Source organism: Cherax quadricarinatus, chromosome 15 (genome assembly GCF_038502225.1).
Source record: "Cherax quadricarinatus isolate ZL_2023a chromosome 15, ASM3850222v1, whole genome shotgun sequence".
Taxonomy (NCBI): Eukaryota; Metazoa; Arthropoda; class Malacostraca; order Decapoda; family Parastacidae; genus Cherax; species Cherax quadricarinatus.
In genome coordinates, this window is record NC_091306.1 from 363,771 (window position 1) to 384,992 (window position 21,222).

Genomic DNA, 21,222 nt, shown 5'->3' on the forward strand with positions numbered 1-21,222 from the left:
CTCAAATCTAGTGGGAGAAAGCTGGTAGGCCTTCATATGAAAGAATGGGTCTATGTGGTCAGTGTGCACAGTCTAAAAAAAATCCTGCAGCACACAGTGCATAATGAGAAAAAAAAAACTTTGACCATTTTTTTGGAATAAAACAGCGACTTTGCACTGTATTTTCGTATGGTATTTATTGTTGTATTCTAGTTTTCTTGGTCTCATTTTATAGAATGGAAGACATATTACAGAAATTGAGATGATTTTGACTGGTTTTACAATGAAAGGTACCTTGAAATTGAGCTCAAAGTAGCAGAAATGTTCGATTTTTACCAAATTTCAAAAGTAAACAAATCGTGCCAAGCATGCAATACATGTCAACTGGTGAGTCTAATATTCTTTCACAAGTGCACCAATAATATTTATACCATTTTTTACACTAATGCAGTAGTCTGCATAACAGTAAATCTTATATTTTTTGCGAGAATAAAAATTCAAAGTGGAAAGCAAAAGAATATAAAAGGGGCCTTGAGACGTGACTAATGACCAGAGAAAATGTCATTTTAGTGCCAGGAATGTCTTTCTTGTTTATTCTGGACTCTATTCGGAAATTGGCATCTTTTGAAATTTGTGTGAAATTGGCAAAATTGCTAAATTCTGACCACTGTACTGGATAGTTGAATTTCATAAATGGGTGGTTTCTTGCACCCATTCGATAGAAAAAATGGAGTTCTAGCGAAATATTCATGTTTTTTGTCGACTAGTACAGTGGAATTGGCCGAAAATGGGGCTCAAAGTGGGTAAAATCGCCGATGCGTAAACATCGCCGAGACCGCTAACTTTGCAAGAGCATAATTCCGAAAGTTTTCCATCAAATTTCAAACTTTTGGTGTCCTTATGATCGGGAAAAGATTCTCTATCTTTTCATAGGAGAAAATAATTTTTTTTTTAAATTTGGCCGACCCTGAGAACGAGTTTCGGAGAGGGCCTGTCGACCCTCAAAGGGTTAAAAGGAAAATTTTTTGTTTTTCTTTTTAGGTCAAACTGCCTCAGTGGGATATGGCTGGTTCGTTGAGGAAAAAAATCATCCAGAGGAATGAATTATACCTTTGAGATGGTTTGGGTATTTAAAGAGGATGGAGTAGAGATAATAACCAGAAAGATGTATAAATCTGGAGTGGAAGGAAGGAAAAAGGAGGGGGTAAAGAGGGTACTGAATACTAGGGGCTTAACCATCCAGCAGCTGTGTGTGTTATTTCAGAGTGGAGACAAGTGATTTTTATGAGGTGATTTGCTGTTGGAGCATTTACAAGGTAACATTTATGAAGGGATTGAAGGAAATCAGTTAGCCAGAATTAAATCCTGGAGGTAGGAGATAAAGTGCCTTCACTCTGGAGAAGGGGTGGGTAATGTTGCAGCTTGGAGGGTCATAAATTGCTAAGTCTGTGTACTTATGGCAAGATAGCTATTGAACAAGTAGATTTTTTTTTTTTTTTTTTTGGGGGGGGGGGGTGAGTTTGCTATCCTCCCTAGGTGGGAGATGTCTGGAAAGTTACTAAAATAAATTTAAAACCAATGATCCCTGGATTTAAAGTTTTCCTGACAACTTACATTTCAAGTTCTACAGATCAGTTTACAAGATGTCAAGAAAATAAATAATTCCCTTACTTTTACCTAACCCCCCCCCCCCCAAAAAAAAAAAAAAAATAATTTACTGGAGGAAGTGCATCAGTGTTTATCAAACTTCCTGCATTTAATGAAAAAAAAGCACAAATTCTTTGCTGAATGATATTTAATCATAGTACTCACCGATCTTGTTCAGAAGGTAGATACATGGAATATAGACACGGTTGCCCTCTATTACGTCAATTAGATCATCAGCCGTTGCATCATACTTCAGCACAATGTCAGCATTGTGAATGCGATACTCTGCCAAAATTGTCTGTGAGTGGGCAATGCTTATGTTAATTAATAATCACAATATAAGATAAAATTTATATCAGGAAAGGTAAGAAGGTCAACAAATAATAAATAAAAAATTAACCCGTGCATAAGAAAATTGATTAATAACATGAATAACAACTAATTTCTTCAAGGAGTGTCTTCAAAACTATTATCATAACCAGGAGTCAATAGTAAGAAACAACTTGCAATGCAAGGAGTCCTGTTAATCTTGAGTTAGTACAGATAATTTTTTTGTTAAGTTTTTAACAGATTGACTGTTTCCCACCAAGGCAGGTGACCCAAAAAAGAAGAAACACTTTGAGCATCACTCACTCCATCACTGTCTTGTCAGAGGTATGCAGATACTACAGTTAAAAAAAACACACGTTTCCACACCTCATTCAGAGTGCAGGCACTGCATACCTAAATATTCATGTCATAAACATGCAGTGAACACACCTTAACAAGCTCCATGTCCAATTCAGTTTGTTGTACGACACACTGGAGGTTCACCCCACCTTTTTCCTTTCTTCGGAACGTAATTTGGGGTGGCTCCTGTCAAAGGAAATCAGAGAAGACATATCAGTTGTTATAACTATAACTAATATAACAAAAACATAAGATATATATTGTATACTTATTAAAAACAGGAAGAAAACCATTGTAAAATTATATCTAAGGGATAAAATACTGATTGACCACTTTATAAGTATATCCTGTGAAACACTTGAATGATTTAACCCTTAAACGGTCCAAACAGATCGACGTTCAAATTCTTATCACTACAAAAGTAGATCTACTTTTTTTTTTTACATATTTTCAAATATAACAAAAAAAATGTAGATAAAATTTTTTTTACACGTTTTCAAATGTAAAACAAAAAAGATCTACATTTTTTTTACATACTTTCAGATGTTGAAAAAACGTATATATACGTTTGGACCATTTAAGGGTTAAAAGAATAACTTAGGTAAAATACATAAAATTTTAGAATCATTAGTTTAGAATCGCCAGAAAATACATTCATCTTCACATCAAATACGTACACAAGGAATTACAATAAACAAGAACAAAGGGATTTCACCTTATTCAGTCTGATGCCAAAGCCTTCTAATTCTTTCTCAATCAGCTTCTTCTGACCAAGGGGCTTTAACACATCTAGGACAATAAAGATGAGGGAGCAGGTGCGAGCCACGGCAATCACTTGTTTACCTCGTCCCTTGCCATCCTTGGCTCCCTCAATAATACCAGGAAGATCAAGCAACTGAAAGTATAATAAAATCAGAAATATTCAGAAATACCAGACATCAAACAGGAAAAAGAGGATGAATGGAAACACTGTTTTGTCAGACTTAAAAAGCATGGAATCAGCTTTTCTTTAACAAACAGAGAATACAAAACAGCATTCAAACTTTCAAGCTACTAAACCAAGACTTACATACTCGGACAACAAATATATCAACCTTAGGTTAAGAGCATTTTTGATTCAGAAAACACAAACATATTGACCTATTATTTCCCAAGAAGAGATGCAATCAATCTTTTGAGATACAGTTCAACAAACACTTTGCAAATATCTGATTAAATGGATTCACTTAAGAGAGATTGACTTGATTGTAATTCATCATAAATTTTCAGAGTTCACTAGCAGGATCTTCTTTACCATTGGTTAACAAAGACAATTAGCATAAATTGTAAGTATACTAGTGGTTTGTGTTTGGAGAAATTACTATCATACAGGAGACATACGTCAAGGCCAACCATGTCAAGAGCACAATGATGAAGAATGATGAAGAAGCTATAGCACATGTCACTGCAAGTAGTTTCACTAAAATGTTGAAGTACAGTAGTTATAGCATGTGTAGCATTATAGGACTGAACTTATGAACTCCAGCAAGGAAGCTAAAAGTGTCCTGACCCAACTATGATGGTGGGACAGTGGTGGTATCTGGCAGTAGTACAGTTGTAGTCTAAGTCTACATTCAACATCCTCCTTTCCCTCCAAATCTCCATACAAATTTCTTTAATATGACAAGATAATTAATCTTAACTCTTTCTTAAGGGCTGTTGGATTTCTCCAACAGAACCAACATGGATCTGAAATAGAATCAAAGAGTCATAGCATATTCAAATTTCTTGGCAGAAGCCCTTCAAGACCCTCCAAGAACTTCTGTTATCAGTAATGTCAGTACAGTATTGGCACCTGTGTACCAATTTGTGTACATGTGGTACGTGTAACTGTTGGCCTGGCTGAATCCATTAACCCTTTTGATGGCTTTCCTCTAGTACTACGGGTTTGAGCTCGGGGTCCGTCTTGTACAACTAGTACATAATGAGCTCAGGTCACTGAAAAAAGCTGCAAGCAGTAAATTTTGGCCTAGATGTGAGAGAATGAGTGTGTGGCAAGTATGCACCATAAAAAAGAAATCCTACCCCATGCAGTGCATAATGGGAAAAACAAAACTGTGACCGTGTGTATGACTGAAAACCACGAATATGTAGTGCATTTCTGGATGGTTTTTATGGTTTTATTTTCAGTTTCTTAGTATCACTTGATAGAATGGAGGACATATTGCAAAAATAGAGATAATTTTGATTGGAATTGGATTCAGGAATATAAGTAGCTTGAAACTGAGCTCAAAGTGTGGAAATATTTGAATTTCATCAATATTCTAGAGGACGGGTAAAACCTCCCCTTACAACCCCCAGTCTGTTTAATCAGTTTTTACTAGGTCAGATTCAATTATTGGCATACTATAAACCATGAAAAGTCTTTCCTGGTTAAATATTATTATCCTAGAAATAGAGTAAATCTTCTCTTTTTTATGTGAATAAGACTTCAAATGTAATATAGTGTAATATAGTAATATAGTAAGTGTAATATAGGAGAGGGCTGGGATCGTAAACAATGGATATGTTGTTTTAGTGCTAGGAATATCCACACTGTTTATTATGGACCATTTTTAAACTGGCATTTTTTGAATTGTGTGAGATTGGCCAAATTACCAATTTCTGATAATGTTATTGGCTAGCTGAAATAACCAAACGAGTAGTGTCTTATGCTCAATTGATAGAATGGAAGGCCTATTAGCAAAATAACTAAAAATTTGGTAAACTAGAACAATGGAATTGGCCAAAAATAGGTCTCAAAGTGGGCAAAAATCGCCGGTGCATAAACTGTGCTGAGACTGCTTTGTGCCAGCGTAATTCCATAAGTTTTCCATCAAATTTCATACTTTTGGTGTCATTGCTTTCTGAAAAAATCGCTACCATTTCACAAGAAAAAATAATTTTGTGGAGAAGGGGTGGGTGGATTTTTTTTTGACATTGAGAACAAACTTCAGATTGGGGGTCTGGACCCTGAAAGGGTGAGAGTTATCTAACGCTAGAGTTTGATAAGGCTCCAATAACTGACTTTTGCTGAGTGATGACTGGTTTGGAATGATTTACTATTGCTAATTACAATGCACAGACACCACATGAAAGATAAGTAGAGTCAAGTATGTAATACAGGAAGTACAGTGGAACCTCAAAAATCGAACGTATCACATATCGAACGTTTCGAAAATAGGACCATTTTCTCGGACAAACTGTGTCCCTATTATCAAACGCGCCCTTATTTTCAGACCGCTGGGTACGGGACATGTCCGCGGGCCTGCTATGTCCGCGTCCCCGCACAGGCACCGTGAGCAGTCTAGCTTTGTTTATGCTTGAGTGAACACTAACCTGCGCTCTCATTCACACATTTTACGATTACAGTGGACCCCCGCATAACGATGGCATCACATAGCGATTATTTCGCATACCGCTTACTTTAATCGCAAAATTTTTGCCGCGCATACCGATTAAAAACCCGCTCACCGATTTTCGTCCGAGACGCGTCCAATGTGCGCCCTCAGCCAGCCTCACATGTGCCGCCCGTGCCATTGTTTACCAGCCAGCCTCCGCGCTAACATCCAAGCATACACTCGGAATATTTCGTATTATTACAGTGTTTTCGGTGCTGTTTCTGGAAAATAAGTGACCATGGGCCCCAAGAAAGCTTCTAGTGCCAACCGTACACCAATAAGGGTAAGAATACCCATTGAAATAAAGAAAGAGATCATTGATAAGTATGAAAGTGGAGTGCGTATCGCCGACCTAGTCAAATTGTACAAGAAACCCCAATCAACCATCGCTACTATTGTGGGCACCAAAAAGACAATCAAGGAAGCTGTTCTTGCCAAAGGTTTAACTGTGTTTTCGAAACAAAGATCGCAAGTGATGGAAGATGTTGAGAGACTCTTATTGGTGTGGATAAATGAAAAACAGCTAGCAGGAGATAGCGTCTCTCAAGCGATCATATGTGAAAAGGCTAGGAAGTTGCATGACGATTTAATTAAAAAAATGCCTGCAACTAGTGATGATGTGAGTGAATTTAAGGCCAGCAAAGGTTGGTTTGAGAGATTTAAGAAGCGTAGTGGCATCCATAGTGTGATAAGGCATGGTGAGGCTGCCAGTTCGGACCACAAAGCGGCTGAAAAATATGTGCAGGAATTCAAGGAGTACATAGAAACTGAAGGACTGAAACCTGAACAAGTGTTTAATTGTGATGAAACAGGCCTGTTCTGGAAGAAAATGCCAAGCAGGACCTACATTACTCAGGAGGAAAAGGCACTCCCAGGACATAAGCCTATGAAAGACAGGCTTACTCTTCTCATGTGTGCCAATGCTACTGGTGATTGCAAAGTGAAGCCTTTATTAGTGTATCACTCTGAAACTCCCAGAGCGTTCAGGCAAAAGAATGTCCTCAAGGATAATTTGTGTGTGCTGTGGAGGGCAAACAGTAAGGCATGGGTCACTAGGGAATTTTTCTATAACTGGTTACACCATGCATTTGCCCCCAATGTGAAAGATTACCTAACTGAAAAGAAATTAGAACTTAAGTGCCTCCTGGTGTTAGACAATGCCCCTGGTCATCCTACAGACGTGGCAGAGCGACTTTATGGGGACATGAGCTTCATTAAGGTGAAGTTTTTGCCTCCTAATACCACTCCTCTCCTGCAGCCCATGGACCAGCAGGTTATTTCCAACTTCAAGAAACTGTACACAAAAGCTCTGTTTGAAAGGTGCTTTGTAATGACCTCAGAAACTCAACTGACTCTAAGAGAGTTTTGGAGAGATCACTTTAATATCCTCAATTGTGTAAACCTTATAGGTAAGGCTTGGGAGGAAGTGACTAAGAGGACCTTGAACTCTGCTTGGAAGAAACTGTGGCCAGAATGTGTAGACAAAAGGGATTTTGAAGGGTTTGAGGCTAACCCTGAGAATCCTGTGCCAGTTGAGGAATCCATTGTGGCATTGGGAAAGTCCTTGGGGTTGGAGGTTAGTGGGGAGGATGTGGAAGAGTTGGTGGAGGAGGACAATGAAGAACTAACCACTGATGAGCTGATAGATCAACTTCAAGAGCAAGAGGCCAGACCTGGGGAAACTGGTTCAGAGGAGGGGAGAGAGAAATTGAAGAAGTTGCCTACTACAAAGATAAAGGAAATCTGTGCAAAGTGGCTTGAAGTGCAAACCTTCATGGATGAAAATCACCCTCACACAGCTATTGCAAGCCGTGTTGGCAACCTGTACACTGACAATGTTGTGAAACACTTTAGGGAAGTGATAAAGGAACGAGAGGTACAGGCCACTATGGACAGATATCTTGTGCGAAAGAAGTCCAGTGACTCTGAAGCTGGCCCTAGTGGCATTAAAAGAAGAAGGGAAGTAACCCCAGAAAAGGACTTACTACCTCAAGTCCTAATGGAAGGGGATTCCCCTTCTAAACAGTAAGAAGATAATGCTCTCCCCTCCTCCCATCCCATCAATCATCACCAGATCTTCAATAAAAGTAAGTGTCATGTAAGTGTGCATGCCTTTTTCAGTTTGTGTGTATTAAAATTAATATTTCATGTGGTAAAAAAAAATTTTTTTTCATACTTTTGGGTGTCTTGCACGGATTAATTTTATTTCCATTATTTCTTATGGGGAAAATTCATTCACATAACGATTATTTCGCATAACAATTACCCCTCTTGCACGGATTAAAATCGTTAACCGGGGGTCCACTGTATTTCGTTGTGTTTAGTGCTTGTGGGACTGTGAAATAAGCTGCCATGGGCCCAAAGAAACTTGCTAGTGGTACCCCTATGGTAAAGAAAGTGAGAAACACCATAGATGTGAAGAAGGAAATACAGTGGACCCCCGCATAACGATGGCATCACATAGCGATTATTTCGCATACCGCTTACTTTAATTGCAAAAATTTTGCCTCACATACCGCTTAAAAACCCGCTTACCGATTTTCGTCCGAGACGCGTCCAATGTGCGGCCTGAGCCACGCTCACATGTTCCGCCGGTGGCATTGTTTACCAGCCAGCCTCCGCGGTAACATCCAAGCATACAATCGGAATATTTCGTATTATTACAGTGTTTTCGGTGCTTTTTCTGGAAAATAAGTGACCATGGGCCCCAAGAAAGCTTCTAGTGCCAACCCTACAGCAATAAGGGTGAGAATTACAATAGAGATGAAGAAAAAGATCATTGATAAGTATGAAAGTGGAGTGCATGTCTCCGAGCTGGCCAGGTTGTATAATAAACCCTAATCAACCATCGCTACTATTGGTGGTACAGCTGCTGCTGCTGCTGCTGCACTGTCAGCTGCTGCTGCTGCTGTAGCACCGTGGGAATTTGCCACCCAGGATAACCCAAAAAAGTCAGTGTCATCGAAGACTGTCTAACTTATTTCCATTGGGGTCCTTAATCTTGTCTCCCAGGATGCAACCCACACAAGTCGACTAACACCCAGGTGAACAGGGAAAAATGCCTGGAACTAGTGCTCATATTGGTGAATTTAAAGCCAGCAAAGGTTGGTTTGAGAGATTTAAGAATCGTAGTGGCATACACAGTGTGATAAGGCCTGTTCTGGAAGAAAATGCCAAACAGGACCTACAGTACTCAGGAGGAAAAGGCACTCCCAGGACACAGTGTCTCATCAGTCATTGCTGCATCTTCAATAAAGGTAAGTGTCATTTATTCTTCATTTAGTAGACTAGTACATGCACAATATATACTGTGCATGTACTACTCTACTATTGTGCATGTATCCTTCTCTTTGTGTGTGGGAAAATGTATATTTCATGTGGTAAAATTTTTTTTTTCATACTTTTGGGTGTCTTGCACGGATTAATTTGATTTCCATTATTTCTTATGGGGAAAATTCATTCACATAGCGATTATTTCGCATAACAATTACCCCTCTTGCACGGATTAAAATCGTTAACCGGGGGTCCACTGTAATACAGAAGTATGAGAGTGATGTGAGACTTGTTGAGCTTGCCAGGATGTATGGGAAAAACAAGTCGACCATCGGTTCTATCCTGATGTTGCAAAAGGTGTTAATATGCTAACCAAAAAAAGACCACAAATAGTTGAAGAGGTTGAGAAGTTGTTGCTGGTGTGGATCAAGGATAAAGAGATTGCAGGTGATAGTGTTTCAGAGGTGATTACAGTGGACCCCCGCATAACGATATTAATCCATTCCTGAGAGCTCATTGTTATGCAAAATTGTCGTTATGCGAATGAATTTTCCCCATGAGAAATAATGGAAATCAAATTAATCCGTGCAAGACACCCAAAGGTGTGAAAAAAAAATTTTACCACATGAAATATACATTTTCCTACACACAAAGAGAAGGATACATGCACAAATGTAGAGTAGTACAGTGGACCCCCGCATAACGATTACCTCCGAATGTGACCAATTATGTAAGTGTATTTATGTAAGTGCATTTGTATGTGTATGTTTGGGGGTCTGAAATGGACTAATCTACTTCACAATATTTCTTATGGGAACAAATTCGGTCAGTACTGGCACCTGAACATACTTCTGGATTGAAAAAATATCGTTAACCGGGGGTCCACTGTACATGCACAATATATATTGTGCATGTACTACTCTTCTAAATGAAGAATAAATGACACTTACCTTTATTGAAGATGCAGCAATGACTGATGAGACACTGTGTTATGGGAGTGCCTTTTCCTCCTGAGTACTGCAGGTCCTGTTTGGCATTTTCTTCCAGAACAGGCCTTATCACACTGTGTATGCCACTACAATTCTTAAATCTCTCAAATCAACCTTTGCTGGCTTTAAATTCACCAATATGAGCACTAGTTCCAGGCATTTTTCCCTGTTCACCTGGGTGTTAGTCGACTGGTGTGGGTTGCATCCTGGGAGACAAGATTAAGGACCCCAATGGAAATAAGTTAGTCTTCGATGACACTGACTTTTTTTGGGTTATCCTGGGTGGCTAACCCTCTGGGGTTAATTGTTTCTTGGTATTCTCAATAAGCCACACCAACAATGGTGCTACAGCAGCAGCAGCAGCAGCAGCAGCTGACAGTGCTACAGCAGCAGCAGCAGCAGCAGCAGCAGCAGCAGCAGCAGCAGCAGCTGACAGTGCTACAGCAGCAGCAGCAGCAGCAGCAGACAGAGCAGCAGCAGCAGCTGACAGTGCTACAGCAGCAGCTGACGGTGCTACAGCAGCAGCAGACGGTGCTACAGCAGCAGCAGACGGTGCTACAGCAGCAGCAGACGGTACTACAGCAGCAGCAGCAGCAGCTGGCGGTGCTACAGCAGCAGCAGCAGCTGACGGTACTACAGCAGCAGCAGCAGCAGCAGCAGCTGACAGTGCTACAGCAGCAGCAGCTGACAGTGCTACAGCAGCAGCAGCTGACAGTGCTACAGCAGCAGCAGCTGACAGTGCTACAGCAGCAGCAGCTGACAGTGCTACAACAGCAGCAGCTGACAGTGCTACAGCAGCAGCAGCTGACAGTGCTACAGCAGCAGCAGCTGACAGTGCTACAGCAGCAGCAGCTGACAGTGCTACAGCAGCAGCAGCTGACAGTGCTACAGCAGCAGCAGCTGACAGTGCTACAGCAGCAGCAGCTGACAGTGCTACAGCAGCAGCAGCTGACAGTGCTACAGCAGCAGCAGCTGACAGTGCTACAGCAGCAGCAGCTGACAGTGCTACAGCAGCAGCAGCTGACAGTGCTACAGCAGCAGCAGCTGACAGTGCTACAGCAGCAGCAGCTGACAGTGCTACAGCAGCAGCAGCTGACAGTGCTACAGCAGCAGCAGCTGACAGTGCTACAGCAGCAGCAGCTGACAGTGCTACAGCAGCAGCAGCTGACAGTGCTACAGCAGCAGCTGACAGTGCTACAGCAGCAGCAGACGGTGCTACAGCAGCAGCAGACGGTACTACAGCAGCAGCAGCTGATGGTGGTACAGCAGCAGCCGCAGCTGACGGTGCTACAGCAGCAGCCGCAGCTGACGGTGCTACAGCAGCAGCCGCAGCTGACGGTGCTACAGCAGCAGCAGCAGCATCAGCAGTTGACCATGGTACCACAGTATTTCGATAATATTTCTCACAGGGTTGGCACTAGAAGCTTTCTTGGGGCCCATGGTCACTTATTTTGCAGATAAAATCACCAAAAACGCTGTAATAATACGAAATGTTCCGACTGTATGCTTGGATGTTACCGCGGAGGCTGGCTTGTAAACAATGCCACCGGCGGAACATGTGAGGCTGGCTCAGGCCTCACATAGACGCGTCTCGGACGAATAGCATTGAGCGAGTTTTTTAGCGCTATGCGAGGCAAAATCTTAGTGATAAAATGTATCACTATGCGGATTTAACGTTATGTGATGCCAACGGTATGCGGGGGTCCACTGTATTTGCGAAAAGGCAAGGAAGTTGCATGCCAATCTGGTACAGAAAACTCATGGAACCAGTGCTGATAGTGAATTTAAGGCCAGCAGAGGCTGGTTTGACAGATTTAAGAAGCGTAGTGGCATACACAATTTTTTAAGACATGGTGAGGCAGCCAGTTCAGACAAACGGGCGGCTGAGAAGTTTGTACAGGAGTTTAAGGGGTACATAGACAGTGAAGAATTCAAACCTGAACAAGTGAAACAAGCCATCTTTGCAACAAGTTCAGTGACAGAACCATGTCCCATTTTAGGGAAATGTTAAAGAGGTGCCAGAAACAGAGGACTGTGGACAGTTATTTTGTGAGACAGGGGTCCAGTGACTCTCAAGCTGGTCCTAGTGGCATTAAAAGACAGAGAAGGGAAGTAACCCCAGAGAGGGCTTTACCTGAAGTCCTCATGGAGGGGGATTCTCCTTCTAAACACTAACCCCAACTCCCTCTCTCCTCCTCCCTACCTTCCAGATGCCATCACCAATCTTCAATAAAGGTAAGTAAAAATGTTATTTTATATGTATTATTTTATTATTTTTTATTAACACACTAGCTGATTCCCACCAAGGCAGGGTGGCCCAAAAAAGAAAAACTTTCACCATCATTCACTCCATCACTGTCTTGTCAGAAGGGTGCTTTACACTACAGTTTTTAAACTGCACCATTAACACCCCTCCTTCAGAGTGCAGGCACTGTACTTCCCATCTCCAGGACTCAAGTCCGGCCTGCTGGTTTCCCTGAATCCCTTCATAAATGTAACTTTGCTCACACTCCAACATAATTAATAACTATAGTATTTGTTGTATGTAAAACTGTAATTAACCTCTATAAAATGTATTTTTTGTGTGGATATTTCTGGGTTTCTGGAACGGATTAATTGTATTTCCATTATTTCTTATGGGAAATACTGCTTCGAATTTCAGACTTTTCGAATTTAGAACTAGCTCCTGGAACGGATTAAGTTCGATTTTTGAGGTTCCACTGTAGTATATAGCAATAAATTTTTTTACATCTTTCCCTAGGTGCTGGATAGAAAAAAGTTAATTCTGACTGTCAACTCCCAGAGGGGTTAATAACTCATGATAACCCAAGAAAGACAAGGAGTGTGGCCTATTTCCACAGTACAGTGGAACCCCGAATTTCGAACTACTCCCAACCCAACCAATTATGTAAGTGTATTTTTGTAAGTGCTTTCATAAGTGTATTTTTGAGGGACTGAAATGGACTAATCAAATTTACGTTATTCCTTATGGGAATAAATTCATTCAGTAACGGCACTCGAACAGCCTCCTGGAACGAAGAAAGTTCGAAATTCAGGGTTCCACTGTAGTTCCTTTTAGGTCCTTCCCAGAATGTGACATACAATAGCTGACTAACTCCCAGGTATTTATTTACAATTAACAGGTATTAGAAGACTTACCAACATCCTGCTTCATCCAAGGTTCAACCTTGAATCCCCTCAAGTTGCATACTGCAATTGCACTGAGATACAATTGTCCTTGCAAATCTGTACAGTGCTACATTCCTAAATGTATCACAAAACTAAAAACTGGGAATAATACAACATTAAGTGTGCATACCAAATTTTGTAACTGATTTGGGCTCACTGTTTTTCAGAAAACATATATCTCTATTTTTTTTTTTTTTTTTTTTAACAAGTCGGCCGTCTCCCACCGAGGCAGGGTGACCCAAAAAGAAAGAAAATCTCCAAAAAGAAAATACTTTCATCATCATTCAACACTTTCACCTCACTCACACATAATCACTGTTTTTGCAGAGGTGCTCAGAACACAACAGTTTAGAAGCATATACATATAAAGATACACAACATATCCCTCCAAACTGCTAATATCCCAAACCCCTCCTTTAGAGTGCAGGCATTGTACTTCCCATTTCCAGGACTCAAGTCCGGTTATATAAAATAACCAGTTTCCCTGAATCCCTTCACTAAATATTACCCTGCTCACACTCCAACAGCTCGTCAGGTCCCAAATACCATTTGTCTCCATTCACTCCTATCTAATACGCTCATACACACTTGCTGGAAGTCCAAGCCCCTCGCCCACAACACCTCCTTTACCCCCTCCCTCCAACCTTTTCGAGGATTACCCCTACCCCGCCTTCCTTCCCATACAGATTTATACACTCTCCATGTCATTCTACTTTGATCCATTCTCTCTAAATGAGCAAACCACCTGAACAAACCCTCTTCAGCCCTCTGACTAATACTTTTATTAACTCCACACCTTCTCCTAATTTCCACACTCTGAATTTTCTGCATAATATTTACACCACACATTGCCCTTAGACAGGACATCTCCACTCCCTCCAACCACCTCCTCGCTGCAGCATTTACAACCCAAGCTTCACACCCATGTAAGAGTGTTGGTACTAATATACTTTCATACATTCCCTTCTTTGCCTCCATAGTTAACATTTTTTGCCTCCACATATACCAAATTACAATATAAAATTTAAAAATACTACAGTGATCTAAAAGTTAGTCAACAGCTTACCTGAATTTTGGCCCCTTTGTATTTAATGCAACCTGGGACAGTGGTTAGGGTGGTGAACTCATATGCTGCCACCTCTGAATAAACACCTGCCAGGTTGCTTAACAATGTTGATTTGCCCACTGATGGAAAACCTGCAGGAAAATATGCCATTAGCAATTTTTTTTTTTTTTTTTTTTTTTTTCAACAAGTCGGCCGTCTCCCACCGAGGCAGGGTGACCCAAAAAAAGAAAGAAAATCCCCAAAAAGAAAATACTTTCATCATCATTCAACACTTTCACCACACTCGCACATTATCACTGTTTTTGCAGAGGTGCTCAGAATACAACAGTCTAGAAGCATACACACATAAAGATACACAACATATCCCTCCAAACTGCCAATATCCCAAACCCCTCCTTTAAAGTGCAGGCATTGTACTTCCCATTTCCAGGACTCAAGTCCGACTATATGAAAATAACCGGTTTCCCTGAATCCCTTCACTAAATATTACCCTGCTCACACTCCAACAGATCGTCAGGTCCCAAGTACCATTCGTCTCCATTCACTCCTATCTAACACGCTCACGCACGCTTGCTGGAAGTCCAAGCCCCTTACCCACAAAACCTCCTTTACCCCCTCTCCAACCCTTTCGAGGACGACCCCTACCCCGCCTTCCTTCCCCTATAGATTTATATGCTTTCCATGTCATTCTACTTTGATCCATTCTCTCTAAATGACCAAACCACCTCAACAACCCCTCTTCTGCCCTCTGACTAATACTTTTATTAACTCCACACCTTCCCATTAGCAATATATCCTATAAATTAACTTAATAAAGTATAAATTATTGTAAAAATAGAATCTGGTATTGGTATTTTCCCAGCAGAAAGCAAAGAGTATGCTTCAGTCTTCATTTTTTTCCAATGTAGTAATGGAAGTACGTACGTGTATAATCTGTGATGAACACGTAAATGGAATTCCAATGCTGATTTAAGGAATGTAAACAATGCGAGGGTAAATGCGAGGGTCTTGGCAAGAGGCGTGGAGTTAAAAGATAAAGAATCACACAAAGTGGGAGTTGTCACAGTTGCTCTTTGCTGATGACACTGTGCTCTTGGGAGATTCTGAAGAGAAGTTGCAGAGGTTGGTGGATGAATTTGGTAGGTTATGCAAAAGAAGAAAATTAAAAGTGAATACAGGAAAGAGTAAGGTTATGAGGATAACAAAAAGATTAGGTGATGAAAGATTGGATATCAGATTGGAGAGGAGGTGAATGTATTCAGATATTTGGGAGTGGACGTGTCAGCGGATGGGTCTATGAAAGATGAGGTGAATCATAGAACTGATGAGGGGAAAAGGGTGAGCGGTGCACTTAGGAGTCTGTGGAAACAAAGAACTTTGTCCTCGGAAGCAAAGAGGGGAATGTATGAGAGTATAGTTTTACCAACGCTCTTATATGGGTGTGAAGCATGGGTGATGAATGTTGCAGCAAGGAGAAGGCTGGAGGCAGTGGAGATGTCATGTCTGAGGGCAATGTGTGGTGTGAATATAACGCAGAGAATTCATAGTGTGGAAGTTAGGAGGAGGTGCGGGATTACCAAAACTTGTCCAGAGGGCTGAGGAAGGGTTGTTGAGGTGGTTTGGACATGAAGAGAGAATGGAGCGAAACAGAATGACTTCAAGAGTGTATTAGTCTGTAGTGGAAGGAAGGCGAGGTAGGGGTTGGCCTAGGAAAGGTTGGAGGGAGGGGGTAAAGGAGGTTTTGTGTGTGAGGGGCTTGGACTTCCAGCAGGCATGCGTGAGCGTGTTTGATAGGAGTGAATGGAGACAAATGGTTTTTAATACTTGACATGCTGTTGGAGTGTGAGCAAAGTAACATTTATGAAGGGATTCAGGGAAACCGGCAGGCCGGACTCGAGTCCTTGAGATGGGAAGTACAGTGCCTGCACTCTGAAGGAGGGGTGTTAATGTTGCAATTTAAAAACTGTAGTGTAAAGCACCCTTCTGGCAAGACAGTGATGGAGTGAATGATGGTGAAAGTTTTTCTTTTTTCGGGCCACCCTGCCTTGGTGGGAATCGGCCAGTGTGTTAACAATAAAAAAAAAAAAAAAAATATGCCTCAAGAAGAAGTAATATTACAATATTAAAATTTTAATACTGAAAAATACCTACCCACAAAACCAATACGGGCATCTCCAGTCTTTGCAACATCGAAGCCTTCACCTGCACCACTAGCACCTCCCTTTGGGGTAATTAATTCTCGCTTCAGTTTTGCCAATTTAGCCTTCAATAAGCCCAAATGTCCCATAGTGGCTTTGTTCTTTTGAGTGCGGGCCATCTGAAAAGTGAACATTCACTTATTAGTTGAATATCATTGTATACTGCAAAGTGAAATGTGCTACAGTATTTTTAACAGCCTGTGTTCGAGTAATTATGCTGAGGCCTGGCATGCACTGCTGCTGGGCACTCTTTTCTTCCAAGATAGAGAGAACCTGAAAATACAGTACAAGCTCAGACCTGTAAGCCTATAGACAGGGTCTACTTTCAACCCACAAGGCCTAATCTGAGACTGGGCTGTGGGTACTATAATCCTCAAATCACTTAACAGGTAACACACACAACCATTACCACTTAAGAATAAAAAGTTACAACACCATGACTGGAACAATGCACAAACAACCCACACATACAGGAGAAAGAAAATTAGGACAGTGTTTCTTTTCCCTATGTGCAGGCTATTTGTGTATTACCAATTAAGTATTTGATTTATCTATTTTTAAACCTACCCTACGTTCTCACTTCAATGTCACTAATTAGCAGTTTGTAGCTAGCACTTTTTTAAACAAAAAAGCTGCACCATAGTGGAAAAATGTCAGCACATCAACTTCTGTCCAAAACATAACCTCAGGTTTCTAAACCTGTATTCCCTGGAACGCAGGAGGGAGAGATACATGATTATATACACCTGGAAAATCCTAGAGGGACTAGTACCGAACTTGCACACGAAAATCACTCACTACGAAAGCAAAAGACTTGGCAGACGATGCACCATCCCCCCAATGAAAAGCAGGGGTGTCACTAGCACGTTAAGAGACCATACAATAAGTGTCAGGGGCCCGAGACTGTTCAACTGCCTCCCAGCACACATAAGGGGGATTACCAACAGACCCCTGGCAGTCTTCAAGCTGGCACTGGACAAGCACCTAAAGTCAGTTCCTGATCAGCCGGGCTGTGGCTCGTACGTTGGTTTGCGTGCAGCCAGCAGCAACAGCCTGGTTGATCAGGCGCTGATCCACCAGGAGGCCTGGTCACAGACCGGGCTGCGGGGGCGTTGACCCCCGAAACTCTCTCCAGGTAAACTCCAGGTAATGATAGTCAAGACACCTTATAAAAAAGATTAGATACCAAAATGTATAAGAGAAGACATTGGATGTTGTTTGCTGCTAAGAACATCCATGACAGTACAACATGCTGGTCTAAGATTATCAGCTGACATTATTATTATTATTATTATAATCAAGGGGGAGTGCTAAACCCACAGGATTATGCAGTGCCTGTGGGGGGGAGGGGGATGTGGAAGGTATTCAAGCTTAATTCAGGGACTTGGAGCACAGATCCAATTCTTTAGATCAAAAGCCCCTCACCAACATCAAGGAACATTCCTTGGGGGCCTTAGCAGCTGGCAATATATATACTAGAGGCATTGGTGGACAAATTTATTATTTGCAAAATGGGGATTGGTAATTGAGAGGCACCATCTGTGTAAATTATCTAGCATAACCCAAAAAAGTTAGATATGTAAGATTTATGACTAGACAAATAGATAACACAAAGATCCCACTGGGAATAAGTCACACTGACTTTACTGGGATATTTTAAATAAAGTCTATCAAATTTAATATCCATAACCATTGTATAGTTTCAAATTAGGTGTGAAGCATAAATAAATTATTCATGGGTGAAAGCGACTGGGGAACTGGGAGATAGTCAAGTTCGATCTAAGGAAGGGAAGGGAAGGTTCAGTTCCTTGGATCAAGAACCCTTCACCTGGGTCAAGTAACCTCCCTTAAATAACCCAAATGGAAGTCACTGACTTCTTTTTTTTGGGGGGAGGGGGGTATCCTAGATAATGTACATATATTACCATGTATGATAATTGTACTTATGTGTAAGTGTACTTAAATAAACTTACTAAATAACAACTCTTACATTAAGCAAAAGCCTAATGACAGTGTAAGACAAATATACACTAAAATTTCTAGTTAATAGAATCAAGTGAAACAAAATAAGTGTGACTAACCTCCGCCTCGATGTCGGCTATTTTCTGCAATATACTCATGGTTGTGTAGTGTTAGAGAGATGCAATATGTGGTGTTGAGTGAGGCAGCAGCAGCAGCAAGACACATGCCGCAGCCACACTTGTTGTCATCACAACACTGCCACCTGGTGTTCTTCTTCATAACATTATCACACAAGTCAACAACACCACGCGCAACAAATACAATTTATATTGTAAATCTGGTATATTGCAGTGGTATATTGCAGACCATTCTGGAGAAATACCCTGACTTTGCTAGCTGTAAATAAAGCATTACCACATGTGTGCATGTGTGTGTGTGTGTGTGTGTGTGTACTCACCTAGTTGAGGTTGCGGGGGTCGAGTCCGAGCTCCTGGCCCCCGCCTCTTCACTGATCGCTACTAGGTCACTCTCCCTGAGCCATGAGCTTTATCATACCTCTGCTTAAAGCTATGTATGGATCCTGCCTACACTACATCGCTTCCCAAACTATTCCACTTACTGACTACTCTGTGGCTGAAGAAATACTTCCTAACATCCCTGTGATTTATCTGTCTTCAGCTTCCAACTGTCCCCTTGTGTGTGTGTGTGTGTGTGTGTGTGTGTGTGTGTGTGTGTGTGTGTGTGTGTGTGTGTGTGTGTGTGTACTCACCTAGTTGAGGTTGCGGGGGTCGAGTCCGAGCTCCTGTGTGTGTGTGTGTGTGTGTGTACTCACCTATTTGTACTCACCTATTTGTGGTTGCAGGGGTCGAGTCTTAGCTCCTGGCCCCGCCTCTTCACCGGTTGCTACTGGGCCCTCTCTCTCCCCGCTCCATGAGCTTTATCAAACCTCGTCTTAAAACTGTGTATGGTTCCTGTGTGTGTGTGTGTGCGTGTGTGTGTACTCACCTATTTGTACTCACCTATTTGTGGTTGCAGGGGTCGAGTCCTAGCTCCTGGCCCCGCCTCTTCACCGGTTGCTACTAGGCCCTCTCTCTCCCCGCTCCATGAGCTTTATCAAACCTCGTCTTAAAACTGTGTATGGTTCCTGCCTCCACTACGTCATTTTCTAGGCTATTCCACTGCCTTACAACTCTATGACTGAAGAAATACTTCCTACTATCTCTCTGACTCATTTGTGTCTTCAACTTCCAATTGTGGCCTCTTGTTTCTGTGTCCCCTCCCTGGAACATCCTGTCCTTGTCCACCTTGTCTATTCCACGCAGTATTTTATATGTCGTTATCATGTCTCCCCTGACCCTCCTGTCCTCCAGTGTCGTCAGGCCGATTTCCCTTAATCTTTCTTCATAGGACATTCCCCTTAGCTCTGGAACTAACCTTGTTGCAAACCTTTGTACTTTCTCTAGTTTCTTGACGTGCTTTATCAAGTGCGGGTTCCAAACAGGTGCTGCATACTCCAGTATGGGCCTGACATACACGGTGTACAGTGTCTTGAATGATTCCTTACTAAGGTGTCGGAATGCTGTTCTCAGGTTTGCCAGGCGCCCATATGCTGCAGCAGTTATCTGATTGATGTGTGCTTCCGGAGACATGCTCGGTGTTATACTCACCCCAAGATCTTTCTCCTTGAGTGAGGTTTGCAGTCTTTGGCCACCTAGCCTATACTCTGTCTGTGGTCTTCTGTGCCCTTCCCCTATCTTCATGACTTTGCATTTGGCAGGATTAAATTCGAGAAGCCATTTGCTGGACCAGGTGTCCAGTCTGTCCAGGTCTCTTTGAAGTCCTGCCTGGTCCTCATCAGATTTAATTCTCCTCATTAACTTCACATCATCTGCAAACAGGGACACTTCTGAGTCTAACCCTTCCGTCATGTCGTTCACATATACCAAAAATAGCACTGGTCCTAGGACCGACCCCTGTGGGACCCCGCTCGTCACAGGTGCCCACTGTGATACATCATTACGTACCATGACTCGTTGTTGCCTCCCTGTCAGGTGTGTGTGTGTGTGTGTGTGTGTGTGTGTTTGTGTGTGTGTTTATGTGTGCGTGTGTATGTGTATGAGTGTGTGTGTGTGTGTTTATGAGTGGGTGTGTGTGTGTGTGTGTGTATGAGTGTGTGTGCGTGTGTGTGTATGAGTTTGTGTATGTGTGTGTGTGTGTGTGTTTATGTGTGTGTGTGTGTGTTTATGTGTGTGTGTGTGTGTATGAATTTGTATGTGTGTGTGTGTGTGTGTGTGTGTGTGTGTGTGTGTGTGTGTGTGTGTGTGTGTGTGTGTGTGTGTGTGTGTGTGTGTGTGTGTGACTCAACAATCAATATTTGCACCAATAACTCATTACAGTTGTGACCGGGTGTGGAAGTGTGAATTGCTCATTACACTATAATTTGTTCATGATTGTAGCCATGTATAAACGTAAGTAACCATTCTTACAGTATTCATTACCTTTGTAACTTGTGAGTTCATTACCTTGTACCTAGTTCAGCCATCAAAACTTTGGGGCCCAGTCCCTGGACCCATTACGTACCTCTGTAATCTGTAAATACCTTTGTAACTTGTCATGATTGTGACTAGACCTACCTGGAGTTCATTACCTTTGTAATTTGTGAGTTCATTACCTTTGTAAATTGTGAATTCATTACCTCTGTAACTTGCTCAGTTATCAAAACTTTGGAGTCCAGTCCCTGGACCAATTATGTACCTCTGTAATCTTTTGACTACCGCCCACAGGATGGGTATGGGGTGCATAATAAACATATTAAACTAACTATTGTAAAT

The 21,222-nt window shown here is 41.7% G+C and overlaps 1 protein-coding gene across 1 annotated transcript in view; it reads right to left on the reverse strand.

Annotated features, from left to right (window-relative positions):
- Positions 1–18,671, reverse strand: part of 128up (GTP-binding protein 128up) — a 71,740-nt gene extending 53,069 nt beyond the window's left edge. The window contains exons 1-6 of the mRNA XM_070085081.1: positions 18,511–18,671; positions 16,383–16,548; positions 14,232–14,362; positions 3,011–3,190; positions 2,386–2,481; positions 1,792–1,924 (exon numbers count right to left, since the gene is read on the reverse strand). Coding sequence (XP_069941182.1) covers positions 1,792–1,924; positions 2,386–2,481; positions 3,011–3,190; positions 14,232–14,362; positions 16,383–16,548; positions 18,511–18,549 — 745 coding nt within the window. The 5' untranslated portion in view covers positions 18,550–18,671. The remainder of the gene's footprint in view (positions 1–1,791; positions 1,925–2,385; positions 2,482–3,010; positions 3,191–14,231; positions 14,363–16,382; positions 16,549–18,510) is intronic.
- Positions 18,672–21,222: the final 2,551 nt, after the last annotated feature.